Here is a 24,944-nt window from a genome sequence, read left to right on the forward strand (position 1 = left end):
TGTTTTATTGTTCTTTAAGGATGTGGTTTAGCCTCAGGTTGCTGTGGTCACATTCATGGGACATATATTTGAGACTTGGAAGCTCACTTCCTCCACTACTTGCTGGCAGATATCTCAGCACATCCATAAGCACTCTAGAAAGAAGGATGAATAGGCGTTAGTGCATCCACTCACGAACAAAGTAAAGCAACTACATGGCAAAGTGAGGCAAGTAGTAAAAGGGGGCAAAAAGCCCTACATTAAAAAAGTAAACTCACTTCTTAATACTCCCTTTGCCACTAGTTCCTCTTAGTATTCTTCGACAGTTGCCTTATACCCAATCTCAGTTTCTTCGCAGTTGATAAACCATCATAATCCTGTGTTTAAATTGAACTTGAACTCTACTTTGCCTTCAGAGCTTATCTGGCTTTTTCATATCTACCCACCTGGTCTGATATCACCCTGTCCATCAGAGTCAGCAGTCATTTCTGTTTATCCTACCGAACCTGTCTGACTTTTTTACTTTCATACCATGCACATAAATACGATTGACCTTCCACATATGAACTTGACACAAATAAGGAGACTATTTCACAGGAGTGAAGACAGGCAAACCTTAAGACCTGAACTGAGTCACAGTGTGAATCACTCATTTCCACATAAAACAGGACACTTGACTCAAGGTGTGGTGGAATGAAATGGCCTGCCAGCCAGGCCCGAGTCATCTGGGAGTACTTCTTGGAAAAGACGGATATTAAGGAAGGTAGAGAGGGATATAGGAATTGGGAAATTTGTTGTTTTTGCTGCCTGAGATATTGAAATTTGGAAAAAGATTTTATATCCATAGCAACATTGATATTAGGACAATGTAAAATAGTCAAGGACAAGGAAGGAGACTCAGAAGAGATAACTGATGTGAGTAGGGCTTTATTTTTGCATTGCTCATCTCTACATTTCTGTCCTTTTCTAAAATTGCAGTTTCCCTTCCAACTGAAGGGGAACACAGTTTCTACTGAGTAGAAGTATATCACAATTCCTAAAAGAGAAAGAGGTGTTTCTATTCCTCTTTAACCCACTAATACGTGAGAGCACTAATTATTTTTTGTCTTTGCTCCCTTACATAGTCCAGTGATGTTTATGATGCAAAGATTGTACTTTGTCTTGCTGAATCTAATATTTAATTAGTTTCATGAAGCTTGAAACAAATCATTTTTAGTAAACCATTTAGACACAAATCATTTATCAAGAAAAAGGTGGCATAGCCTGTCATCTTTCCATTTTTAAAATTAACGTGATACATAGTTTTACTACTTTGGAGATGTAGTTGTGAGCTCCCCCCTTTGTCATTTCTGACAGTCACTGAAGTCTTGTGTCAGTGATTCACGTTGGAACTGTCGTCAAAATACTTGCTTTCCAAGAACCAGCTAAATTTGTCTCAGGAAAGTGTGGCTTTTGTCGTTAACTTTCAGATTATTTAGGCAGCTATTAGGAAAACAGAATATGCATACACACCTCTCGGGACACATTGGATTCCTCCATGTTAAAGATATATGGCTCAGAAGCATGGAGAGTAGTCATCGGGCTGAACGGAGGAGAAATAACGCTGTTGTAAAATGACTGGTGTCATTGACACAGTGTCAGGAGGCACCTCTGGGAACTAGAAGGGTTATTGCACATGAAATTTTCTCCAAGTCACATTCTAGGCTAAGTCGTAGTAAACATGCATATCCCTTCTCAGAGGTGTCCTGACATTTGGAAGCTGGGTTTCTTTTCTTTCTGGGCCAACATTACTCATAACTGCTGTGCAGAATATGTTCAATGAATTTCCATCTATAAAAGCAAAGTAAAATCCCAAGTGCTGTCTAACTGTCAAAATAAAGCAGCTGTCACATTCTTTTAAAGCACTAGAGAAAGGCTTTTTAATAGTCTGGGACCAAAAACTTTAAGTCTTTGTGGAAAATGGTTTTGCAATTACAGGGCTGTATGACAATGGCACGACGCGAGGGCAGCTGCGTGGTGGTGATGGGGGATTGCTCCTGTCTTCCTTTTGCTGTCGGTCTTCCATCTTTAGCTCCTGCCTGAGCTTCAGAGGCAGTCGGAAGAGACCAGAAGAAAGGGAAAGAAGCTAAAAGTTTGAAAAAAGAATTGTTCTTAATCAAAACATGTTCATTAATTGCACCCTTGTGGCCTAGCAGCCACTCGCTTGGGAGGTGACAGAGGTGTCTCAGAGGCAGTCTCTGCCTCCTAACGAGTATAAGCTAGTTAGCAGAAGAAAGGAAAATGAGTTGAAGAATAAAGAACAGGATGAGATGAGTGCCAAAGGCAGCACTGGGAGTTGGAGTCACTTGAGGAAGAAGGAAGAATTGGATACTCATTCATTCATGTATTTAATTTCTTTAACCAACTTGTAAAAAAAAGTACCTGCAAAGCATCCAAGCAGGATTTAGGAGATGAAAGAACCTATTCATAGGTAACATTTATCCAGTGCCTTGCTATGTACCAGGTGCAATTTCAAGGGTTTTACATACATCCCCTCAGTTGATCTTCACTACCCTACAATGTGCAAGATACTGCTTTTATTTTCAGAAAAGAAAATGGAAACATTGAGAGGAGAAGTAAAAAGCCTAAAGCTACAAAATTAGGGGCTGCAGAAGTTGGGGTTCAACCCCAGGAAGTCATTTTCTAAAGTCATTCAAGTGCTCATAGTTGGGGGAAGGTATAGAAAAGCTAGTTGGTAAAAATTCAGCCTTTAAAATGCTTTTCTGGTGTCCCTTCACTTACTGTCATGTCATAAGCATTTTTCCCCTCGTGTCTTTAAAAACGTTTGAAATACAGAAGATTTCAATGAAGCCAAGCTTTGTTTTGGGGATGATGCTCATTTCAGGACAGACCTGGGCCTGAGAAGTAGATGTCAGAGGTGGGAACTGCAGCCCACGATCCATAGTTGCTGACAGGCGTGTATCACATCGGATGGGGAAGCTACCAGCCGCCATGGGCTGGTGTCAAGGCATCAGTGTGGGCAGCAGCAGACTTGAGAGCTCCGAGGTGAGCATTTGGCCTGGGTAATATCCGCAGGCCGGTGCCCTGCCAATGGGCAGAAACAGATGGTTGAACAGGAACTGCGCAGCTCATCAGGGAGGGGACACTGATGAGGGACAGCAGCTGGGTCGTGTCCGGAGAACGTGCCTCAAGGCAGGTGGGACTCCACAACCTCCGAAATAAACAACTGGGGACTCCCAAGGATGTTTCTTCTTGGGGTTCTCTCATGCCTGAAAGCAGCCATGAGCTTTGGGTGGGAGAGTGATCTTTTTTTTTAAGAGATGAAAGCGAGACAGGGGGAGGATCTGGTTTACTGAGGAAGAAGATGAAGTGTTAATCTTGAAGGGGTGGCAGGACATCCACCAGGGGTTGTTGGGAATGGAGGACCAGACCTTAGAAGAAGGGTCATAGTGGGTGACATGGATTCAGGAATTTATGACACTGGCATTTCATTAAAGGCAGGAGAGAGTTTAGAAAGGAGAGTGAAGGATCAACATCTACTTTAAGGATTAGGTAGAAAGAGTAAATATTCTTTTCTCTCTCTAATCCTTAAAAAAATCTTTTTTTTTTTTCTTACCCAATTGCAGTAGGTTTAATAGTGTCCAAGTCGTAACCCCCAGAATATGCAAAGGTGATCTTATTTGGAAAAAGGGTTTTTGCATATTTACTTGTGGATCTTGAGATGAGATCACCCTGGATTTAGGGTGGGCCCTAAATCCTCCTTATAAGAACAGGAGAGAAGACCATATGAGGACAGAGGCAGAGATGTGGATCACAACTGAATTGCTGGGGAATTTGGCCATTCTCAGGAATCTAGGTGATTTCATGTAAAGTAGATCAATCTTTTTGTGCAGGAGATTTGCTTTCTGGACTTACTCTTTGATAAATTAAGTTGAATAAAGGAATTCTTTTGGAGAATAAGAGTAAAAATAAAAAGGGAGGAATAAATTTCCCCCCCAAAAAAACAAAAAAAGCTTACCCCTTGAATAGAACTGTTGGCACATGGTACCTTTCCAACCAAATTCGGATGGAAATGCATACTTTGACAAATAAAAATTTTTGTGCCATCATTAAGATTTTCCCAGATTAATATAAAGAGAAGAAATACTTTCTCATGCTGCAAGATGACCTCACCGTTGCTAAAGGGAACGGCGTAGAGAGTGCACATAATCCCCAGTCCCCTGCACAAGGAAATCTGGTAACTGTCTAACCCTCTGGGTTATCCTGAAAAACATTCCTGCTCTTCCCTTCTCACTGCTGAGTCTGAGACGGCAGTTTTGACCTTCAGAACAAAAAGCTTAAGGGATTTAGTTACGATTTTTTTAAGTTATGAAAACATGCTCAGGCAATTAAAATAATTGTGCCTCAATACTCTACATCCAGATATATTCATGTCGAGTATAGAAGTTAGTTTTCATTCCTTTAGCATTTATGGAATCAAAGGGAGAGGAACCAGTTTTCATCCTTTTAGATCAAATTTTCTTTTCTCCTGGGCTTTCGTCTCAATGAGGTAAAAGGCAAATTATTCCGTGGGTCTACAAAAAGCTACCAAGGCATCGCACTTGTCACCCTACTTCCAAGTCATAGAGAACTGGGCAGATAGATGGAAACATCTTATGTAACCTGAACAAATGTTAACTAAAACATAGAGCCGACCTTTGGCTTAGAATTTAAGTCAGGCAAGGGGCTCACGTCAAATTGAGGGCTTTGTATAGAAAGTGAGAAAAGCACTGCTACCAGAAGAGTGTATTTGGGGTATCTCATTCAGTCCCTGTTTACAGGAGCAGTTCGTGCTTACCTGTGTGGCCTTGCTAATGGATGGAGACAATTATACCTGTTGAATTATACTCTTCATCACCTGGCTGACTCAATGCTCTTCCAAACTGTGAATCACAGAGTGGTCTGTGAGGGGAGTAGTGACAACCTTCACATGTCTGAGCAGCTGCTTAGAGCCACCCCGCAGTGGTTTACCTGGTAGGAGGTGGGATGTGTGCTGATTAATCCAGGCTGTCCTTCGAAATGGTTTACTTTTACAGTCAAGCCTTTTTTGTTTGTTTGTTTTGGAAAGGAAAGTTAGTGAACCTGTGGATTTTCCATTTAACAGAAGTGTACTGAGTCTCCTCTGTGTACTGTGCAACTAGTACTGAGGGGTGGAGAAGGTTACGAAGATGAATTAAGGTGCCTTGTTCTCAAGGGACAAGAAGATAAGGCAGATACACTAAGTCCTTAGGAGTGATATATTTAATGTGCTAAGCACAGAGGGACTGATCTCTATCTGGGGAAATCAGGGACATCTCCTCAGAGGAGGTGTCATTGTTAGAGTTGGAACAGAAAGGAGGAGATGGACATTTTAACAAATGGCATTAAGTGAAAGTATGGGGGTGGGATTTTTTTGGATGAATCATCCGCTAATCCAGAAGCATGGGGAACGTGTACAACATTAGTAAAGCTTGACTGCTTGAGACCAGATTGTGGAAGGCCTTGGATGACAAGCTAAGGGATTTATACTGTATAGGTGATGGTCATGGAGGACCTATGAAGGCTACTGGAGCCAAAGAATGACATGAGTTAAGTTTGTGGGGAAAGCGTGATTTTGCCTAATTATAGTTAACGTGGGGATTGGAGACAAAGAAACTGGACATGCAAAGACTGTTTTGCAAGGATCTGGCACCAAGATCCTGAGAACTCTTAACCAAAGGTGGTAGTAAGATCTGGAAAGGATTAAGGGGAGAGAGGTTGTGGAGGAAGGAATGATGGGACGCAGTGTCTTGTAAATATCCGTACGTCACAGAATAGAGAAGGCAAAGATAAGTTCCCTAGAAGTGTACATGGAAGAACTGCCAGGAATAGGCAAGGCAAGTGCAGGAACTAATGGAAGATAGGAATCTGAGTTTGATAGACCAGTGGAGCATTTGATTGGAAACTTATGGCAAGTAGTTAGTGCTAGTAATGATGGGCTGGTACTCAGGAAAGACACTGGGGCTGAGGAAACAGAATTAAGGGTGATGGATTTGGGGTATGACTTATCTGGTAGGAGTTGGAAGGAGGAGTGTCAGGATTTTAGAAGAGTGGTTAGGAGGAGGTGAGAAATAATGATGTGAATGTCACAGAGGAAAATGCTACATCACCTGTAACAAATCAGAACTGGAGGGTGAAGAAATAAAGGTTAATGATGCTCCGGGCTGTAGTGGTGTCATAATAAGACACAGAAATCATGGCTGGGATGGAGGGAGTGTGGGGGCAGGGGCATGCTATTATTGGGGTAGATTGATGGGTAGGGAATGGTGAGAGTGATGATTTTTTGTTTGTATATTTAATAAAATGCTTGAAGGAGAGTTAACATGCTATTTCTAACAAACTGTCAGAGATTTGCAAGGGTGTTTGGGATCAGGCTATAGACTTGGGGCAGTTGAAATTAATGAGGAACTGACCAATTAAGTAAAAACAGAAGAGATAGGAACAGAAATTTGGAGTTAGGAAGCTAGAGATAAAAGAGAAATAATGAAAGATCTCTTGAATTTTATCGAAGGATTATTGATTATAACTGTAGGAGACTGAAGGAAATATAGCAGCTCTGGAAAGAGTGTTTCAAAAAGAAGGTAGTAATGATATTGTCAAATAAGGTGGATGGATTAAGGGAGATGAGAATTGCGAAAAGTCATTGGAATTAGGTTTGGGCAGTGGAGCCAGTGTTTCATTGGAACAGATAAAGAATGGAGGAGACAGGTGTAGGAAGTGGGCCGTGGGACCAGCCCTGTCCTTACATAACATTCGTTTTAACTGGTGAGGCTGCATTATGAGTGTATTATGTTCAGTTAACTATGGTTCCTTTTCCTCTGTGGTTTAAAGTTTTTCTTTAATCTTTCTCTATTAAATCTCTAAGTTTTGTTCTTCCAGAGTCTTTACTCCTTTCATATATCCAACTTCAGAATGTTCTAGATATGACAGTTCTAGAAGCCCATAGACTTCTGTCTTTTCAAATTTGATTCTGAATCTATGAATCAGACCTGAATTAAAATCCAAGAAATTCCTCTAAGTTACCTAGGCTAAGAATTCTAATTCTGAAAGCTGTAATTTAAATGCTTTCTCCTACATCAATAGCAATACTTTCCTGGGCTGATCTGTCCTTTCAATGTAATTTAAGTCTGAAATCCAGCCCTGTTATTTATATTTCAGTTTTGAGGGTACAAGAAGTAAGATTAGGAGGGTAGGAGACCACTAGGTCCTCATGAAATACCGACAGCCTGGAGAAGCCACTGGCAACTGGAAGTGCAAAATCCTCATCTTGTGGGAAAAGTTTTGTTTCTAAAGCTCCTTTGTCCTTTGATTGTGAGAGCACATTTGCCCCTTGACTCACAGCCAGAGCCATAAACAATGGACAAGTTCTTGCAAAGGTCTAGGAGTTGTGTAACCTGTAACCTCACTGTAGAACCCAATCTCCATTTCCAATCTTATTCTAAAGGAGACCAACTCAGAATGTCAGGAATACTTACCATCTTTCCACCCCTCAGCAATTCTAGGTCCCTTTTCTGCCCACTGCATTTATAGTTGTAGGTTTAGTCATAGACCCTAGAGCTCCAGAGGGAGGGAGAGCATTGAAGGAACACTGAGGACTGTGTTGGAGCTTTTATCAGGGCCTAGAGGCCCTTCGAAAGGACTATGAAGAGTGCTCAGAACTAACGAAGAGGGCAGACCTAGCAGCATCGGGTCCAAGGGCAAGGATGCAAAGAGGAAATCAAGGTCTTCTAGTGATGTGAGAGGGTAAGGAAGTGGAGCCCTAACCCTTTTTTTTTTTTTTTAATATTTTGCCCTTTAATTCTCATTTAATTTAATTTAATTTAATTTAATTTAAAATTCTTACAACCGCCCTGAGGACTGGATAGGTCCTCTGCCCATTTTACAGGTAAGTTAGTTGAGGTTCAGCAAATTAAGGAAATTGTAGGTCTCACTGCAGAGAGGTTGACACAGCTAGGATTTGAACTGAGTCTGCTTGATTCAGAATTCCTTCCCCCATAGGACAGTGCCCCTCAGAGGGACAGGAGGAAAACATGTTTAGATGCTTTTCTGTGGTTGTATCTGAAAACCCAGGGCCATGTGTTGTATTTCTTTGATTTCTCTTCCCCATTTGTTTCTTGTCTGTAATGTGTTCCTTTGGTTGACACACTACTGCCCATCCCAGGAGATAGCCAGGGTCTGTTTGCATCCAAAGCAGAAAGAGTTTCGACATCTCTGGGCGAGCTGTGTGTGTCTCTTCACTACATTCTTTCAATCTGGAGGCAGGCGGAGCACAGCTGTGGCTGTTAGGCCAAGAGCACAGCTGTAGTCAGCCGCCAGTTGACACCATGGCACATGGTGTCATGGTCCCATTACTTGAGTGTGTCCTGCTCAAGCCGCTGCGTGATTGGCATTTGCATGGGCCACAGTTGGGGGAAGAATTCTCTGCACTTTGTAGGAACAATGTCACCATGCTTCATATTCCATTTGCCTCATGTTCTCATAAAAATATCCCACATCCAAGCTTGTTTGCATAAAATGAAACTGCTGGTTGCCCGATTCATGTACTCTTGAGGAATTCTGGTTATCATTTGACCTTGCAGATTGTCATTGCCTGTGAGGTCTTTGACCAAAGCTATGTTTCATCCTGATTTTAATGTGGCTAAGTTAAATATGATCTATGTTTTTTTTCAATTAGCAATGTTAAAGTATAGAAAAAATGACCACAAGGGTGATAAATCATTAATACAGTTGTGGTGATGGCTGGTCGATTATTCCCTTGAGAAAAACAACACACTCACTGACACAACCAAGAATAGCATATGTAAATTCTTCTTACTTAGATATCTCTTTATTAGGCCTCTTCTTCTTCTTTTTTTTTAATGTAAAATGATGAAATGAAACTGACACAAAGTATTTCCTTTTTTTCTATTTTTCAGAAAAAACCACTGTCTGCAATAATAAAGGAAGTCTGTGATGGGTAAGTGTTACTCAGGATTTATCCGGGGAGCTCCAGTCCACAAATTGAAAGGCAAATAAAATATTCTTGAGCAATCATTAAATATTATTCACTAAGTCACTATTTGACCTGCCAAAAGACACCAAGAATTGCTATGTAAGATTTCCATGCCTTTTCAGCCAAAAAAATTATCACTGTTTCTCAAGGAATAGAAAGTGTAGAATGGCTGATATGTGGACACTGGAATTGATATTATTTATTTTGAAAAGTTGTGGTTCATTCATCCTGCTCACCCGGGAGCAGTGTAAGTTCCTGAGGTTAAGTACACACTTCATCTGGTATAAAATGAGAGGGCCACTCAGGTCCCCATAGAAGATAAAATAATTTAAAAGACAGGTCAATGGGTGGTTATGCTGCCATGTGGAACTCCACAATGATAGTGAACTTTCCTACTTCTCTGGGGTTGCTCTAACCATCCAAAGGAAAAGCACATTGATATGGAATTTGCGTGAGTTTTTTTTATTTTTAAAGCAGAAGTGTGAATAGAGTATTACCTGGAATTTATTTAAGACCTGAGATCCTTAATTGGAATGTTCCAAGCTACAGCAAGCATACCGATTGGGGACTGTAGACTACAGAGACAATTGAAATGTAACCATTATCAAAAATTTAAATTGCACTTATTTCCCTCTCTCTGCTCCACTCACTCCTTCATAATAGGGAGGAATGGAACTTTACATTTAAATACCTTTCCCTCAAAGCCATGAAGATAAAATGCCTAGGGCTTCCCTGGTGGCGCAGTGGTTGAGAGTCCGCCTGCCGATGCAGGGGACACAGGTTCGTGCTCCGGTCTGGGAGGATCCCACGTGCCGCAGAGAGGCTGGGCCCATGAGCCATGGCCGCTGGGCTTGGGCGTCCGGAGCCTGTGCTCCGCAACGGGAGAGGCCACAGCAGTGAGAGGCCCGCGTACCACAAAAAAAAAAAAAAAAAAAAAAAAAAAAGATAAAATGCCTAAAGGTGACCAATAGGCTTGGAATAACACCTAGATGACCCACATCTGAAATGGTTGGTCTCAGGGTCATGAAAGGGGGGCTAATGCCATTTTGTTTTAGGAACTGCACTGTGGGTAACTTGGGTACTGGCTCAATTCCAATCATAGGGTGTTTATTTCATCTAACTCTTTCATCTAACTCTTTCAAACTATAAACAAGAAAATGACCCTTTTTTGTTTTTTTCTGATCAGTTTATGCTTGTATTTTTCAGGTGGTCCCTTGCCAACCATGAATACTTTGCACTGCAGCATGCTGATAGTTCAAACTTCTATATCACAGAAAAGGTAGGTCAACTGTGTTATTTAATCTGGGACACTTATATTTGAAGGAAATTAAAACATAAATGATGTTTCCTCTACTCAGGACTAAACGTGCTGGTCTAAATTTTGCATCTCTACCATCCACAAAAATAGAGTCTGCAAAGCAAACAACTGCTACTTTAGTATTAACAAGGGGATATTTAGCCCATTCAAGAGTGAAGACCAAATATGTTTCTGTGTCCTGTTTTAGCAACAGCATTTGCCTTCTAACTGTGAATTTACTAATTATCTCTCTTTCTTATTGCTTGGTTAAAGCATTTATTTGATACTTAATGACTTAGTCTAGCTTTTCTTTCTCAGAATTTTTTTTTCAGAATAACCTCTAAGCCCTGCTTAAAGTTATTGAAAGAATGACAAGAAACCATTTCGAAGGTGGCATTGTGTAGGCACTGAGTGTTCTGTGGTTCTTGGGAACGCTGCTTTCTTCTTGGGTGATTTTATCTCTTTAGGAAGCTTGGAGGAGAAGGAGGAATTGTGAAGACTACAGTGGCTCTGACAGCAAGTACAATTAATGTCTTAGAGATCCCTAATGAGAGAAAGGAAAACTAACATTTATTCAGCACCTACTATGTGCCAGGACCTGGGCCAAGCACATCACCTCTGTTTGTTGATTTTGTCCTCAAGACTAATCTGTGATGGAAACCACAGTGGCTTTGGTTAACAGATAAGAAACCAAATCATAGAAGTCAGATGGCTTGGCCAATATCTCAGGGGTAATAAACCACAGAAAAAAGTGCTTTATTCTTCCCAGATGGTCCCTGGAATTTTCATAAGTGATCATGTTTTCTTCTGCACACTGATTGCCAGAAAGCTGAGAGTTAACAAGTGGACTAGATTTCCTGGCCTGTGTTGTATTTATTCCTTTTACTTGTTGCTTTGATTCATTCCGCAAACAGTTTTCTGTCTTTACTTCCCCCTTGCTTCGTTTTCTTCAGATTTTTTATTCCTTTTATATTTATATAATCTGCATGCTATTCTCGGTGAGATAAAGAGGATATAAATAAATAAAAGTTAAATGTTAGCAGTTGAATATTGTTGTTGATACCCTTAAACAGAAGACTGTCTCATTTACCTTGGTTCACCTTTTAAAGGTAACTAAAATATTGTGACTTTGGGGGTATTATTGGAAAAGATTGGATGGCTGTCTACTATTTAGGATATAATATGAAAAAGTTTAAAAATTATTAAGTGATAAAATTATAGGACAACAGAAGTTATAATAGTGTTTTTCAAACATCACCATTTAATGGGTAGTGAAATCAATTTAGTGGGTGTTCATAGCATTAAAAATTGGAATATAATAGAGTAAAATAGGTCACAGTACATCACCTGTGTTGTTTCTGAGAAACTTATGTCACACACACACCTGTATATAATACTAGTATATTGTGCTAGTGTTTTACCCTAGGCTGTGCCCCCAAAGCCATTGAGTCACAGTTAACTCTGCCTTTGATTAACTGTATTGGCTTGTGTCCCCTGGTGGCTGTCCTGTCTTCTGTCATCATTCTCAGGAGACCTCAATGTATTGGTGATTTTACTAAGGATGGAATTCTCAGACTAGAGAACATAAGCATCACAGGGAGAATCACTTAAAAATGTAGGTTTTTCAGATCGCAACCCCAGAGACTCAGAATGAGCAAGCCTTGGATGTGGCCTAGGATTTTGCAGTTTAAGAGCCCTCTGTGGAATTCTGATGCAGGTACCCAGGGACTACTTGGAGGAGCACTGCTCTGGGGCCACTTTTCTGAAGAGATGGGACCCGAGTGTCCCAGGCACTGTGCACTATGAACAGAGGTCAAGTGCTAAGTTTCATTTAGGAGGGTGTTTGTGTGCGGCCAATTCGTAGAATAATTTAAAAATTCATATACTATTTATGCTTTTACTCTAATTAACATTAATATCTAACATTAATATCTAATTTTCTGATATTAACATTAATATCAGAAAATTCAAGCTACTCAGAACAATGGGAAAATTATTATTTTATTGGGCATCCTAGTTATTTTCTGAGAGATCTTGTTTGGCCTGAGGAAATCCTGAATGTTGAATTTAAAGGGACTGCCACCTAAATCTGTCATCAATCTGTCTGTCTCTCTTCATTGGCCAGTAGTGAGGATTCTTCCTTTACTAAAAGTTTAGGGAATGAGGAGGCTCATTTTCCCAATTGCAGCTCTTTGTTTGTAAGTAAAATGTCATCACTCTTCCTCCTACAGCTGTCACAGAGCACAGTGTATGCATGTGACACAGAATGTGACACACAAAGGGCAGGAGATGGATCTTGAGTTCTGGGTCCACAGGGGCAAACCTGGGCCGCCTTCAGTCTGCGGTTAGGTCCATCTAGTTCTTTGCAAGTATTCTTAAAAATAGAGCCCATTTCCCCCCCCCCCCCTTTTTAAAGTAATGTATTTAGCATCATCTTGGTTACTTACAGCCCAGTGAGTTGTTAGGTGATATTTGTGTTACCGTGGTAACTGGTGACTAATTTTCGAAACTTGTGCATGTTCTTAGTTAATGACTTTCCCTTGTATGTGAGGTGGTCTCCCTTCTTCTGACACAGGTAAAATATCACCTGTAATTTTAAAGAAGAAAAATTCTCCAGCCCTGGCTGGACAAGCTAACATATTCTGTAACTGATAGATGCTTGTGATTCTCTACTAAGATCCTCAGGAAGGCACCTCCCCTGCTTTTCTCATGTTATCCAAGCCCATTTTCTGAAATTGTCTTCATTTGCTTATTGGGCCATTAACTTCTGTTTTTCATCGCAGGGGGTAAAAATGTCACATTGTTGAGCAGTGTTCAGCAGAAGCATAGCATGCAAATGCCTTAGAGAAAGTTAAGATTCAGCTATTTACAAGTTCAAATTCTGCCCCAGAAACTTTCATATTTCAGGGTGATGTCTCAGACACAGAGAGAGAAAATACAAAATAAAAAGTGAATTGTGTATTTTTCAGCTTTACGGAGATGTAATTGACAAACAAAATTGTAAGATATTTAAGCATATGTCATGGTCATTTGATATACATATACATTGTGAAAGGATTCCCATCCTGTTAATTAACATATCCATCATCGCTATTTATTTATTTGGTGAAAACATTTAAATTCTACTTTCATAGCAAATTTCAATTATACAATACAGTGCTATCAACTAAGTCACCATATTTTACATTAGATCCTGAGACCTAGTCATTTTATAACCTGAAATGTACCCTTTTACTTACTTCTTTCTATTTCCCCCAACCCTTCAGCCCCTGGCAACCATTTTTTCTACTCTCTGTTTCAATGAGTTTGACTTTCTTTTAAGATTCCACGGATAAGTGATTCCATGCAGTATTTGTCTTTCTCTGTCTGACTTGTTTCCCTTATCATGGTGCCCTCACGGTTCATCCATGTTGTTGCAAATGGCAGGATTTCCTTCCTTCTCATGGCTGAATAATATTCTATTGTATATATCTACCACATCTTCTTTATCCCTTCATACGTTGACATCACTTCAGTTGTTTCCATATCTTGGCAGTTGTGAATAATGCTGCAGTGGATATGGGAATACAGATACCTCTTCGATATCCTGTTTTCATTTCCTTTGGATATATACCCAGAAGTGGGACGGTTGGATCCTTATTGTAGTTCCATTTTTGATTTTTTGAGGAACCTTCATGCTGTTCTCCATAGTGCCTATACCAATTTATATTCCCACCGACAGTGTATGAGGGCTCTCTTTTCTTCACGTCCTTACCAGCACTTATCTCTCTCTTTTTTTGTTTTTGATAATAACCATTCTAACAGGTGTGAGGCGATTTCTCACTGTGGTTTTAATTTGCATGTCCCTGATGGTTAGTGATGTTGATTAGTCATATACGTGTTGGCTGTTTGTATGTCTTCTTTGGAAAAATGTCTATGCACTTTCTCTGCCCATATTTTAAATTGGGCTTTTTTTTTCTTTTCTTTCTATTGAGTTGTGTGAGTTTGTTACGTATTTTGGATATTGACCCCTCATCAGATATATGATTTGCAGATATTTCTCTCTTTTCCACATATTGCCTTTTCATTTTGTTGATGGTTTCCTTTGCTGTGCAGAAGCTTTTTATTTATTTATTTTTTAAACATCTTTATTGGGGTATAATTGCTTTACAATGGTGTGTTAGTTTTTGCTTTATAACAAAGTGAATCAGTTATACATATACATATGTTCCCATATCTCTTCCCTCTTGCGTCTCCCTCCCTGCAGAAGCTTTTTAATTTGATGTAGTCCATTTGTTTACTTTAAGTATTCCAGTGGAATTTGTCTTCCAAAAAAGAATTTTATATAGAGAGAGGACTAAGCATTTTAGTCCATTATCTTCATTCCAGTGTGATGAGGCAGGTTATTATTATCTCCATTTTACAATGAGGAAAGTGAGACAGAGAGAGATTATGCAACAACCCGTTTAGGTCATACAGATGGGCAGTGGTTGAGCTGAGGCTTGGACCCAGGTGGGTCTGCCTTCAAAGCTGTCTATGCCACCTCCTGGAAACCCTCTGCCCCCACTACCTGGGCCCTGGTTTGTTTATGATGCTCCTTTTTTTTTTTTGCTGACACCAGGCCAGTGATCCTGATGGTAATTGCCTCAGGACAATAAATACAGGAAGTTACAGCCTGTGAGCATTGCTTACCAGCTTTAGTCTGTGACCTTTTTATTCCTTAAGAGGATGGCTTGGAGGAAGTTGTAACAGATAATCTTCCACTCACTGGGGATTAGCAAAACACATTTTCATTTGCCTTTGGTCTGGACTGTATAATTGTCTAAGGTAGTATTATTGCATTAATACCATATTTTTTAGGCAAACAGGAAAATTGCCTTGTCATCCTTAACCCTAAGCATGCAGACAGGTAGGTCCCCAGAAAGCATGGGGCATGGTAGAGGGCACCTTTAGGAGATCGTGTACTTGTGGACAATTGAAGTTTTCTCATGATTTCAGGACGGTATTTTGGTCCCCTGTGCTAAGACCTACTTCAGAATGTGTGAAGTACAGTGATATACCATGACAGTATCTTATTTCTATAAGTTTTTATTTTGTAAGAATAGAGATACCCATTTCTCATCCAGGCCCTCTCTGTAAAGCTGGCCCCAGGAACTTTCGGGGAAAGAAGTGGGGTCATTTGAAGGGCACCCCTTTTTAATGCCATTCCCACTTCCTAGGTGCTCTGTGTTCTCAGACAGGCCTTGAGCTTCCCCGAATCCCTGGGCAGACAGGGCTTGTGTATCCCTGGGACTTGTATGTCTGACCCGGGTCAGGAGACTACTCAATCATAGTGTGGAATTCAGTTCACCTGTCACACTTCAAGCACTGGGCTCTACAAAGAGCTCAGTGAGATGAATCCCTTTCATTCTCTGCATCCATGGATCTCAGGGTCTAGTGGGGGAAGAATACCTTGAAGTGGGCACAGGTTTTGAGGAAGAAGAGGCAGGAACCAAACGATTATAGAAGAGAAGAGGGATCCAGAAGGGTCCTGGAGTGGGCTAACCATGTCTGAACTGAACTTTGAGAAACTAACGGGAAAAGTATTCATTCAAAGACAGAACTCTGTTTCTGAGTTTTAGGCACCTTCGCAGGTCAGCTGGGGCATTAGTCGGGGGGATGGTAACAACCGTCCTGAACATTTGTTGGATGCTTGCTCTGTGGCAGGCGCTGAGCTAAACGCTTCGCTTCACATGGGCTCTTTGTTGTACTTGAGTTTCACAGGAAGCCTGTGAACCAGGTTTTATTGTTACCTGCTCCATTCTCTGGAGGGCACAACTGGGGCTCAGGGGTGTAAGCAACAGAGCAGGGATGGACACAGGAAGTCTGGCTCCAGAGCCAGTGTCCTGTGCTCTTGGGCCGTGCCGTGGGACAGGCAGGAATCTCGGCAGTTCTCATCGTGCTGTGCCACAGATGGAAGGCACACCAGTTCTTGGTGCGGGAGGTGGAAATCCATCTTTCCATCCTCTCTTTTACCTCCCTGGTTTCCTCTACTGACAGTCCTCATTCTACTACCTCTTGGTTCTCCAAAAAGCATTTCATCCTATTTATACCCGTGACCCAATAACCCAATTGCATCAGCATTGCTGAGCAAAGTAATTTGCCTTAAAAATTCCCCAGAGATACACACATTACCAGCAGAGTTTCTTTTCCATTTGGAACGAGGCTGGTAAGCCCAAGGGAGCTGGTTCCATCCCTGTGTGGGAAGGTTGGCTTTGCACAGAGACAATGGTTGGTGCTTCTCAGCTGGGTTGGTTAACCCAAGGGCGTGAGTCCTTATTGGTCACTAAACAAATTGAGCACAGGGGTGTCATGTGACTGCCTCAAGGACACTGTAATGAAAACAGTTCAGTGCACTAGACATCTCTGGTGCACTTGCTTCATCTTTTAAAAAGTGGCTAAAATATTGTGGGGTTTGGGGTATTATTGGGAAAGGATTGGGGAATTTTCTTCTATATGAGTATAATGGGAAAAGTGTAAAATTGTCTTTGAATGATAAAATTACAGGACAATAGAGGTAATAGTAGGGCTTTTCAAACCGTTGGTCATCACTTGTTAGAGGGTGGTAAATCAGTTTAATAGGTTGAAGGAGCATTAAAAAATGGACTATAACAGGATAGAAAACAGAGTGTGTTACATGTGTTGCTTTGTGAAATATTTGTTTCATGTGCATTCATATGTAGTACATGTTTAGTCTTATTTTTTACCCTGGGGTCAAAAATGTTTGAAAGTCACTGAAAATATGTACGAGGTGGGGGATTAACTAGGGAGAGTAAATGCAAGTGCTGTATGTTAAGTAGTTTAAGGAAACCTCGTGTTTGAAATGTGTTCTTCCCTGAAGAAGGTAATACACACACCAGCACCACCAGCACCAGCACCAAACAAAATACAAAGCAAACTGAGGCATGTCTTTTCCTGGGGAGCTGCCGGTCCACTGGCTCCTAGGAGGGGCAGCCTATGGCCTGGTGCCATGTGTCCCTTCTCTATTGCCCCCAATAGCTGAGGGGACCAGAAGTTGACACCTTACCCTAGCTGAGCCCCCCTGGCCCCCCGCACCGTGCTTCTCTTCTGGGAATCTGAAATTGAGAGGTGAGTTGGGTGATGATGTTTGCTAGAACGGGAAGGTGAGATGGAGTCAAAGCTGCTGTGGTGTCAGGGCAGATGCATCTTCCTACAAGCTGGATGTGGGGCTTTGCAGCCCCGGCCATAAGTACACAGAGTAACACCAGTCTGCAGAAAGGATTGAGATAAGTGGGGATGAAGGCCTGTGAGGGAGTCAGAGGATGGGCAGAAGGAGCGGCTTCCAATCCTGATTTCCTCTCTGCTTTCTGTTTCCTGTCTTTGCATCCCTGTGAGAGGATATCCTGTGGCTTTACAGTCCTTCCCCTGAAACCACTGTACTTGGGTCTCTGTTACTCTTTTTTTTAAAAAAACATTAATTATTTGTTTATTTTTGGCTGTGTTGGGTCTTCGTTTCTGTGCGTGGGCTTTCTTCTAGTTGCGGCGAGCAGGGGCCACTCTTCATCACGGCGCGCGGGCCTCTCACTGTCGTGCCCTCTCTTGTTGCGGAGCACAAGCTCCAGACGCAGAGGCTCAGTAGTTGTGGCTCACGGGCCTAGTTGCTCCGCGGGCATGTGGGATCTTCCCAGACCAGGGCTCGAACCCGTGTCCCCTGCATTGGCAGGCAGATTCTCAACCACTGCGCCACCAGGAAGCCCTCCGTTACTCTTGATCAAAGAACTTTCACCGGGACAGGCATTTTAATTTGAGCAAACCAGAGCCCAGGAACATTGTAAATTTCCTAACCTAGCCGCACATCCTATGCGACATTCCTTTTTCTGCTGCTGCTTGTGGTAAAAGATTCCAGATTTGTTCAACAGAAGCCACTGTGGCTGCCTCAGCAAGTTATCCCTCAGCCAGGTGTGATGCGCATGGGTTGCCACCTGCTGATCTGGGCCAGGGCCTCCAGGACTGGCTCTCAGCAGGCAGAAATGGGCAAAGAAAGACGGTCCCGCTTTTCACCTTGCGCTGACTCTTCAGCTCTCCTGGGGCTCCTGGCTCCCAGCATTTCTCTCCTGCTGCCCTGTTGCCCCATCTCTTGCCTTTCTCGTACCCTGCTGCCTGCTCTCCCTTTGTTAAAGACTCCACATTCACATGTGCCTCGCTGCTGAATTCTTTCTCTTTTGATTTATAACTGAACCTGACTTCCGGTGTGGATGCTCCTTGCCCTGCTGGCTGCTTGTATGCCTGTCACCAGCCTTTAGCAAGCACTGAACTCTTCTAGACAGGCTGCTTGTCTTGGATCTGCCAGCTCATAATCCAGGGCTGTCAAAACATGCCAGGAGGAAAAGAGCCATGCATGCATGTATTCAAGAAAAGAAACTTGTACTGACTTCCCATATGTGCCAAGCGCTGTGCTAAGCTTTTAACATCTTAATTGAGATATAATTCATACACCATAAAAACTACCATTTCAAGTGTACAATGCAATGGCTTCTAGCATATTTACAAAGTTGTACAGTACTTAATTTTTTTTAATTTATTATTATTATTCTTTCCGGTACGCAGGCCTCTCACTGTTGTGGCCTCTCCCGTTGCGGAGCACAGGCTCCGGACGCGCAGGCTCAGCGGCCATGGCTCACGGGCCTAGCCACTCCGCGGCATGTGGGATCTTCCCGGACCGGGGCACGAACCCGTGTCCCCTGCATCGGTAGGCGGACTCTCAACCACTGCGCCCCCAGGGAAGCCCCAGTACTTTATTTTTTAGATAGTAAAGCTGTGTCATTTCTATTCAGGGTATTTTCAAGTTCCAAACCAGAAGCTCTCAGATGCAAATAGAGATCACAGCCTCAAATCTAGACATGCAGATCCACTAGATCAAGGCTGCACTTCAAACATTTTTCACAAGTCCAGGTGGTACTAGTGCCCCATTTGAACATTACCCATTAGAAATGTGGGCAGCCTCTGGATCTTTCTCTTTATTCCTGCATGCGATGTGTCGGCTGAAGAAAAATGCACGACCTAAAAGTGGCCAGTTATGTTTTATTCAGGGACTTTACTGAGGACTATAGCCCAGGAGACAGCCTCTCAGGTAGCTGTGAGGAACTGTTCCAAAGAGGGAAGGGAGGAGCCAGGATACAGAGGAATTTTTGCAAAACAAAAAATAAAAAACAAACACCAAAACATTTAGTCAGACATCAAAAGATTACTGCTAATCACAAAAAACCAGGCATCTCAAGTTAATGATTTTAGTGCTTTCTACATTTGGGAGGATTCAAGAGTCTGGGCTCACTGAAATTATTCCTTAGGTACGCATCTTAACCATCTAGGGTCGGTATCCTGTTTTTCTACATCCTGAATTCCCCTCAGGGCACAGGCTGGGGGCCTGCTGCTGTGGCTGATGGCTTGGTGGCAGCAACATTTGTTGTTTACCAGAATGGCAGGCAACATTCTTTGTTTACTGAAATGGCAGGCAATATTTTTTGTCTGCAGAAGAAAACCCATGTTGTGAATTCTTATCGGCTAGAAGTCCTGTGCGCTGCCTGAAGTGGGGACATCATTCTGCTTGGTTTTCACTGTTGCTGAGAGAGAACGAGGTCCAACTTTCTTCCTAACCTGGCCGTCAGGGTGTGTGTCACAATCTAGCCCCAGTCGACATGTTCTTTTTGCCATCTTTTTCTTGTTCTCTCCGCTTTAGCCAAATTGCCTTAACGTTCTCCAAATAAACCTTGCTCTGTCTCCCCCATGTAGCTTTACTCACCTGGAATTCAGTCCTGCCTACCCTCCCTCCCTCCATCCCATTCTGTTTCAGGCACTAGATTAGATGCTGGGAATAAAGAGATGAAATGACAGACTCCTTGCTTCTGGGGGAGATGAGTCTTACCAACAAACACACCCAGGAAGTAATGCCATTAAAACGACTGCCATTTCGGGACAGCCGACCCTCCTCGCCCTCCCAATCCTAAATTGTCTGAGCTGGAAGAAACCATAGCTGCTTGCCTGAAATAATCTTAATACTGATGTTGGAGATTAGTGCCTTCATTCAGTCCTTCAGCTCTAAATCTCTTCCCTTCTTCTCTGCTGCTACAGGAATTATTGTCTTTTTATTGTCTCTTAGGTCCATTTGATAGCTAAGCAGGATCTGCATGTCTTTATTGTTGCCTTGAAGTGGTACTTAACCATTTGTGTGCTAATTTGTATTTTCCCCTCCCTGGAGTTGCAAGTGACTTACAAGCAAAAACTTCGTGTTCTCCCTCTGGGGCCCCTGCAGTGTCTCGTAGTTCCTTGAACATATTCTTCAGGTGTTCGAAGATTGTTTGTGGATTTTATGTGATGCAGTTTTCTCTGTAAGAGAAAAGATACAATTAGTTGCTTAATAAATTATGTATGATGTTGGCTAATTCAATTACCAGAATATGCACATAAACTTTCAGATTATTCACAGTGGAGGGATCATAGAGTGAGTAAATGAATCTTAATGCTCCTCTTAGAGTCTTAAATCAGTGTTAAAAAGTTGGCTTTTAGTATCGCAGGACTGATTAATTATCTTTTCCAAAATAAGTACGTACACACATACACACACACACACATAATATTTATACTGTGCTGGGTGTCGACTAAAATTTTTAAAGATTCATCAGATTTCATAAGATGATACTTAAACCCAGTCTCATGGATTTAAGTACTCCTTCTTTAGAATAAATGACCTGTTTCTGAGAATTTGGTCAGCTGTATGAATTTATCTCTAGTCCACAGCAATAGCTATGGGGAGGGAAAAATAAGAGACCCTCTGGTACCTCATACAAATAATTATTCATTAGGCAGATGGTCAAAGAGTAATATTTCAAAGTCAGTATTATCATTTTTATTTTCATTATAGCAAACAACAACTTCTAAGAACCAAACTGTAGTTTTGACAGATAATTTACCCCCAAGTTTATGATTTTTGTTGTTCAATTCTGAGAAAGTGAGTTTTACTTTACTTCACCCTGGGGGATCCGTTGATATTCTTGTAGTTCACCCATCTTCGGTTCTTTATTTCCGGCAGTTGGCTCTGTGGAAGCAGTGATCACGGATGAGTAGAGAGATTCCTAGGCCTAAATACATGCTTTAGAGTTTCCATGAAGGAAAACATGGGCAGTGACTTTGAAACCTTGTCAGCATTTTCTCCCCACTCCACATACTCTTTTTCATTAAGTGAAGGAGAAACTTAGGATAGTCACACTCCACTGTGGTGACACATTTTCCAATAACCAAGGAACAATTGAATGCAAGTGTTTGCAGTTGGAATTATATGTACATGCGGTGAAAGCCAGTCACTAAGAACAGAGGTTGTAGCAAGAATCTTGAGCAACAGGAAAAGCACTTTGGAATTTGTCATATCGTGTTTGCTGTGTCTTAGTCCTTTCAGCTTCGCTATCAACATACCATAGACTGAGTGTCTTACAAACAACAGTTTTGGAGGCCGGTAGTTCAAGATGAAGGCGCTGGCAGATTCAGTGCTTGGTGAGGGGCTGCTTCCTGGTTCATAGATGGCCCTCTGTCGCTGTAACCTCATAAGGCAGAAAGGGAGAGGCAGCTTTCGTAAGGGCACTAATCCCATTCATGAGGGCTCCCCTCTCATCATCTAATCACCTCCCAAAGGCCACACCTCATAATACCATCACACTGGGCATTAGGATTTAACAAATAGCTTTTGGGTGGACACAAACATTTAGTCTATAGCAACATGCCACATGTGAACCAAGAAAGTTTTATTATCATCCCCCAGACCTTACATTTTGAGGTTCTCCAAGCCAGGAACCAAAAGATTATTAATATTATTCATATTTACTTTAAGAACATATTGGATTTTTCCCAATTCAGTCACCAAAGACAAAAGGCTGCAGTTGAGCTAAGGGCAGGATGATAGCCACATGACATACTTGGGTTTTTGGTTCCTGGGACGTTGTTTGGGATAGAATGATACGTACTACTCTTAGGTTCCCTCAGCCCTTTCTCAATTCATCAAGCCCAACCTGTGAAAATTGAAGTATACTCACACACTGGTACACATGCATACATGCATCAGAGTGTCCTAACTTTCCCCAGGAGCTATCCAGCCCTGCCATTAGGCTTCAGCCAGCTGTTTTCTTTTCTGGGAATGTCGCCCCACCTCTCTCCTGGTACCTTTGCTCTTAGTGACTCAAACTAAATTGGCATTAAACTTACTGAAGTCTCTAAAAACATTTTTGGGGTGTTTTTAGAGTTTTCTAATTAAGAGTTTGGGAATTGGATGGGAGCTATCATTTAAAATCATTTAGTGCTTTTCCTCTAGAGAGGACTTGGAAGAGTATAGACTTATTTCAGGATGAAGTGTAAAAAAAAAAAGACAGTCCAAGTTGAGTAATATAAAAGAGGGAGCAGGGGAGAGGAGGGTACTGACTGCCACCAGCATTACTCAGATGTCAGTGGGTTTTATGTCTTGTTATTTAATGTTTACCACCGACTGTTGGATAGAGGCTATAACAAGATGATTGCACAGGCGGCTAACTTTTTTTGCTTAGGTTCCCTAGCTTGTGTTTGGTAAGATACTACTGCTTCTAGAATTGCAGGCAAAGATAAATGCCAGAGGTCATGATAATTCCATGTTCTCCAGTTCAGCTATTAAACAAATGAATAGATTGACTCAAGTACTGAAACATTTAACTGTGTAATGCTCAGTTACAGGATGAATGACACATGGGTTTCCTGCAAAGACAGGCACTTGTTTACCAGAAATGATCCTAGAAACACCAGAACACCCCTTGTAAAGAAAACAAACAACAGTAAAAAGCAAAAACCCATTATCAGTAGAGGAGATTAGTTCTGAGAATGGCCCTGCGACCGACTCTTACATTGTGTCCCAAAGCCAGAAACCTAATTGCAAATTTCCTAAGTACAATCCCATTCATGTTTTTTATACTCTAGGAATGAGGTTTATTTTTGAATAGCTATTGGACTATGTTTCTCAAAGTTTTAAGTTGAAGACAGAATATATACCTTGTGCCAAAGGTAACAAAATAGTCATGAAACAATAGTCACCGAAATGCGTTTTCATTGTTGTTGTTATTTTGAGTCTATTATTTTCTGTTTTGTTTTCTGTTTTTTAAATGTTTGCTAGGATCCATCAGGATGACTTCATGACTATCACTGATTGTGATCCATAGTGTGAAAAACATTTCATTACATTCTTTGCTGTACAGTGTCGCAAAGTTAGATATCCTCACTTTACTATCCCAGTATCTAGAACAATGTGCAAAAAAATATTTATTTAATGAAAAAATGAATACCCACTACAACAGTAAACAGTGACTCAAGGGCAGACTTGAGGGATAGGCATGAACAAAAGGAAGAAGAGAAGTAAAAGAAAGATACAAAATTTGGTAGAAAGACTGGGGAGAGGGCAGAGGAAGGAGATCTTGCCTCAACCCAAGAAAGGTAGTAAGCCTGCAGCTGGTTTCTGGATATGACACTCTGTGACATTTGGGGCTCTAGGATGCCCACACACTTTCCACTGTGATCAGAGTTATGTTACAGTAATAACTATTGCATGATCATTTCTTTTTAGCTCCATAGTTCCATTCATTTTTGCATTAAAAATACCCCATATTCAGTAACCTGAAGCAAAACCCATTGTTAGTGGAGATGATACTTACTGATTCTCTGGGTGAGGCATTTGGACATGGCAAAGCAAGGATGATGGCTTGTCTCTGATGATGTCTGGAGTCTCATCTGGGAAGGCACAAATACCTGGGGGCTGGAATCATTTGGGAGCTTCTTCACTTACATGTCTGGCTCCTGGGCTGGGATGACGCAAAGGCAGAGCTCAGTTGGGACTGTACACTGGACTGCCTACCTGTGGTCTTTCCATGTGGCTTGGGCTTCCTCACAGCATGGTGGCAATGTTCCTAGAAGCCCCCTGAGAGGGCATTTCCTGAGAGCCAATATTCCAGGAGAACCAAGAAGAAGCTGTATGGCTCTTTATGACCTAGCCTTGGAAGTTCTGTAGAATCTTCTGCTGTACTCTATTGCTGAAATTAGTCATAACCCTCCCCAGATTCAAGGGGAGAAGACATGGGCTCCTCCTCTCTATGGAAAGGATGGCAAACAACTTTGGGGCTTTTTAATTAAACCACCATATGCCATATCCCATTACCTTTCTTTTTCAGGAAAAAGCTGTTAGATAGAGTTACTATTTTCCAGAAGTTATCCAAAGATTAAATTTATCTTTTACTTTTGCTAGATTTCAACTTTTTAAGCTAAGAGGAAGAAGAAAAGGTAGTTAAAATAAGAAATATAGAAGGAAGTTTACAGCATTAAAACATAGAGCAGCAATGAGGTGATTTTCCACATTGATAAAAGATACAGGAGGAGGAACAATTTATTGCTTCTTTTTAAGGGTGGAGAGGGGAAGCTGGGTAAATTGAACAAGTGTTCAGAGGAATTTAGAGGGAATTAGGCACCTTGATATTTACACCTTCTTTTGAGTATAATTCTTGGGGAAATGGGTTTACTTCCTTTGCCGTGTCTGAAGATTAAAGTTAAAAAATAAGTGCTTTGTTACCATCAACTCCACTTGTA

The 24,944-nt window shown here is 41.5% G+C and overlaps 1 protein-coding gene and 1 long non-coding RNA gene across 8 annotated transcripts in view; one reads left to right on the forward strand and one right to left on the reverse strand.

Annotated features, from left to right (window-relative positions):
- ELMO1 (engulfment and cell motility 1) overlaps window positions 1-24,944 on the forward strand; it is a 549,020-nt gene that overhangs the window by 114,444 nt on the left and 409,632 nt on the right. For all 6 annotated transcript variants that reach the window (XM_049715202.1, XM_049715199.1, XM_049715198.1 and 3 more), the window contains 2 exons: window positions 8,952-8,992; window positions 10,235-10,307. In XM_049715202.1, coding sequence (XP_049571159.1) covers window positions 8,952-8,992; window positions 10,235-10,307 — 114 coding nt within the window. The remainder of the gene's footprint in view (window positions 1-8,951; window positions 8,993-10,234; window positions 10,308-24,944) is intronic.
- Window positions 37-24,292, reverse strand: LOC125965494 (uncharacterized). Of its 2 annotated transcripts, XR_007479433.1 has the most exons (7): window positions 24,220-24,292; window positions 24,020-24,120; window positions 21,790-21,895; window positions 21,272-21,396; window positions 20,575-20,687; window positions 1,492-1,561; window positions 47-134 (listed from the first exon to the last, which is right to left on the reverse strand). It is a non-coding gene; the product is annotated as an uncharacterized LOC125965494 (long non-coding RNA). The 2 variants fall into 2 exon arrangements; XR_007479434.1 differs by lacking the exon at window positions 1,492-1,561 and having other exon boundaries at window positions 37-134.

This window comes from Orcinus orca, chromosome 9 (assembly GCF_937001465.1).
Source record: "Orcinus orca chromosome 9, mOrcOrc1.1, whole genome shotgun sequence".
Lineage (NCBI taxonomy): Eukaryota > Metazoa > Chordata > Mammalia > Artiodactyla > Delphinidae > Orcinus > Orcinus orca.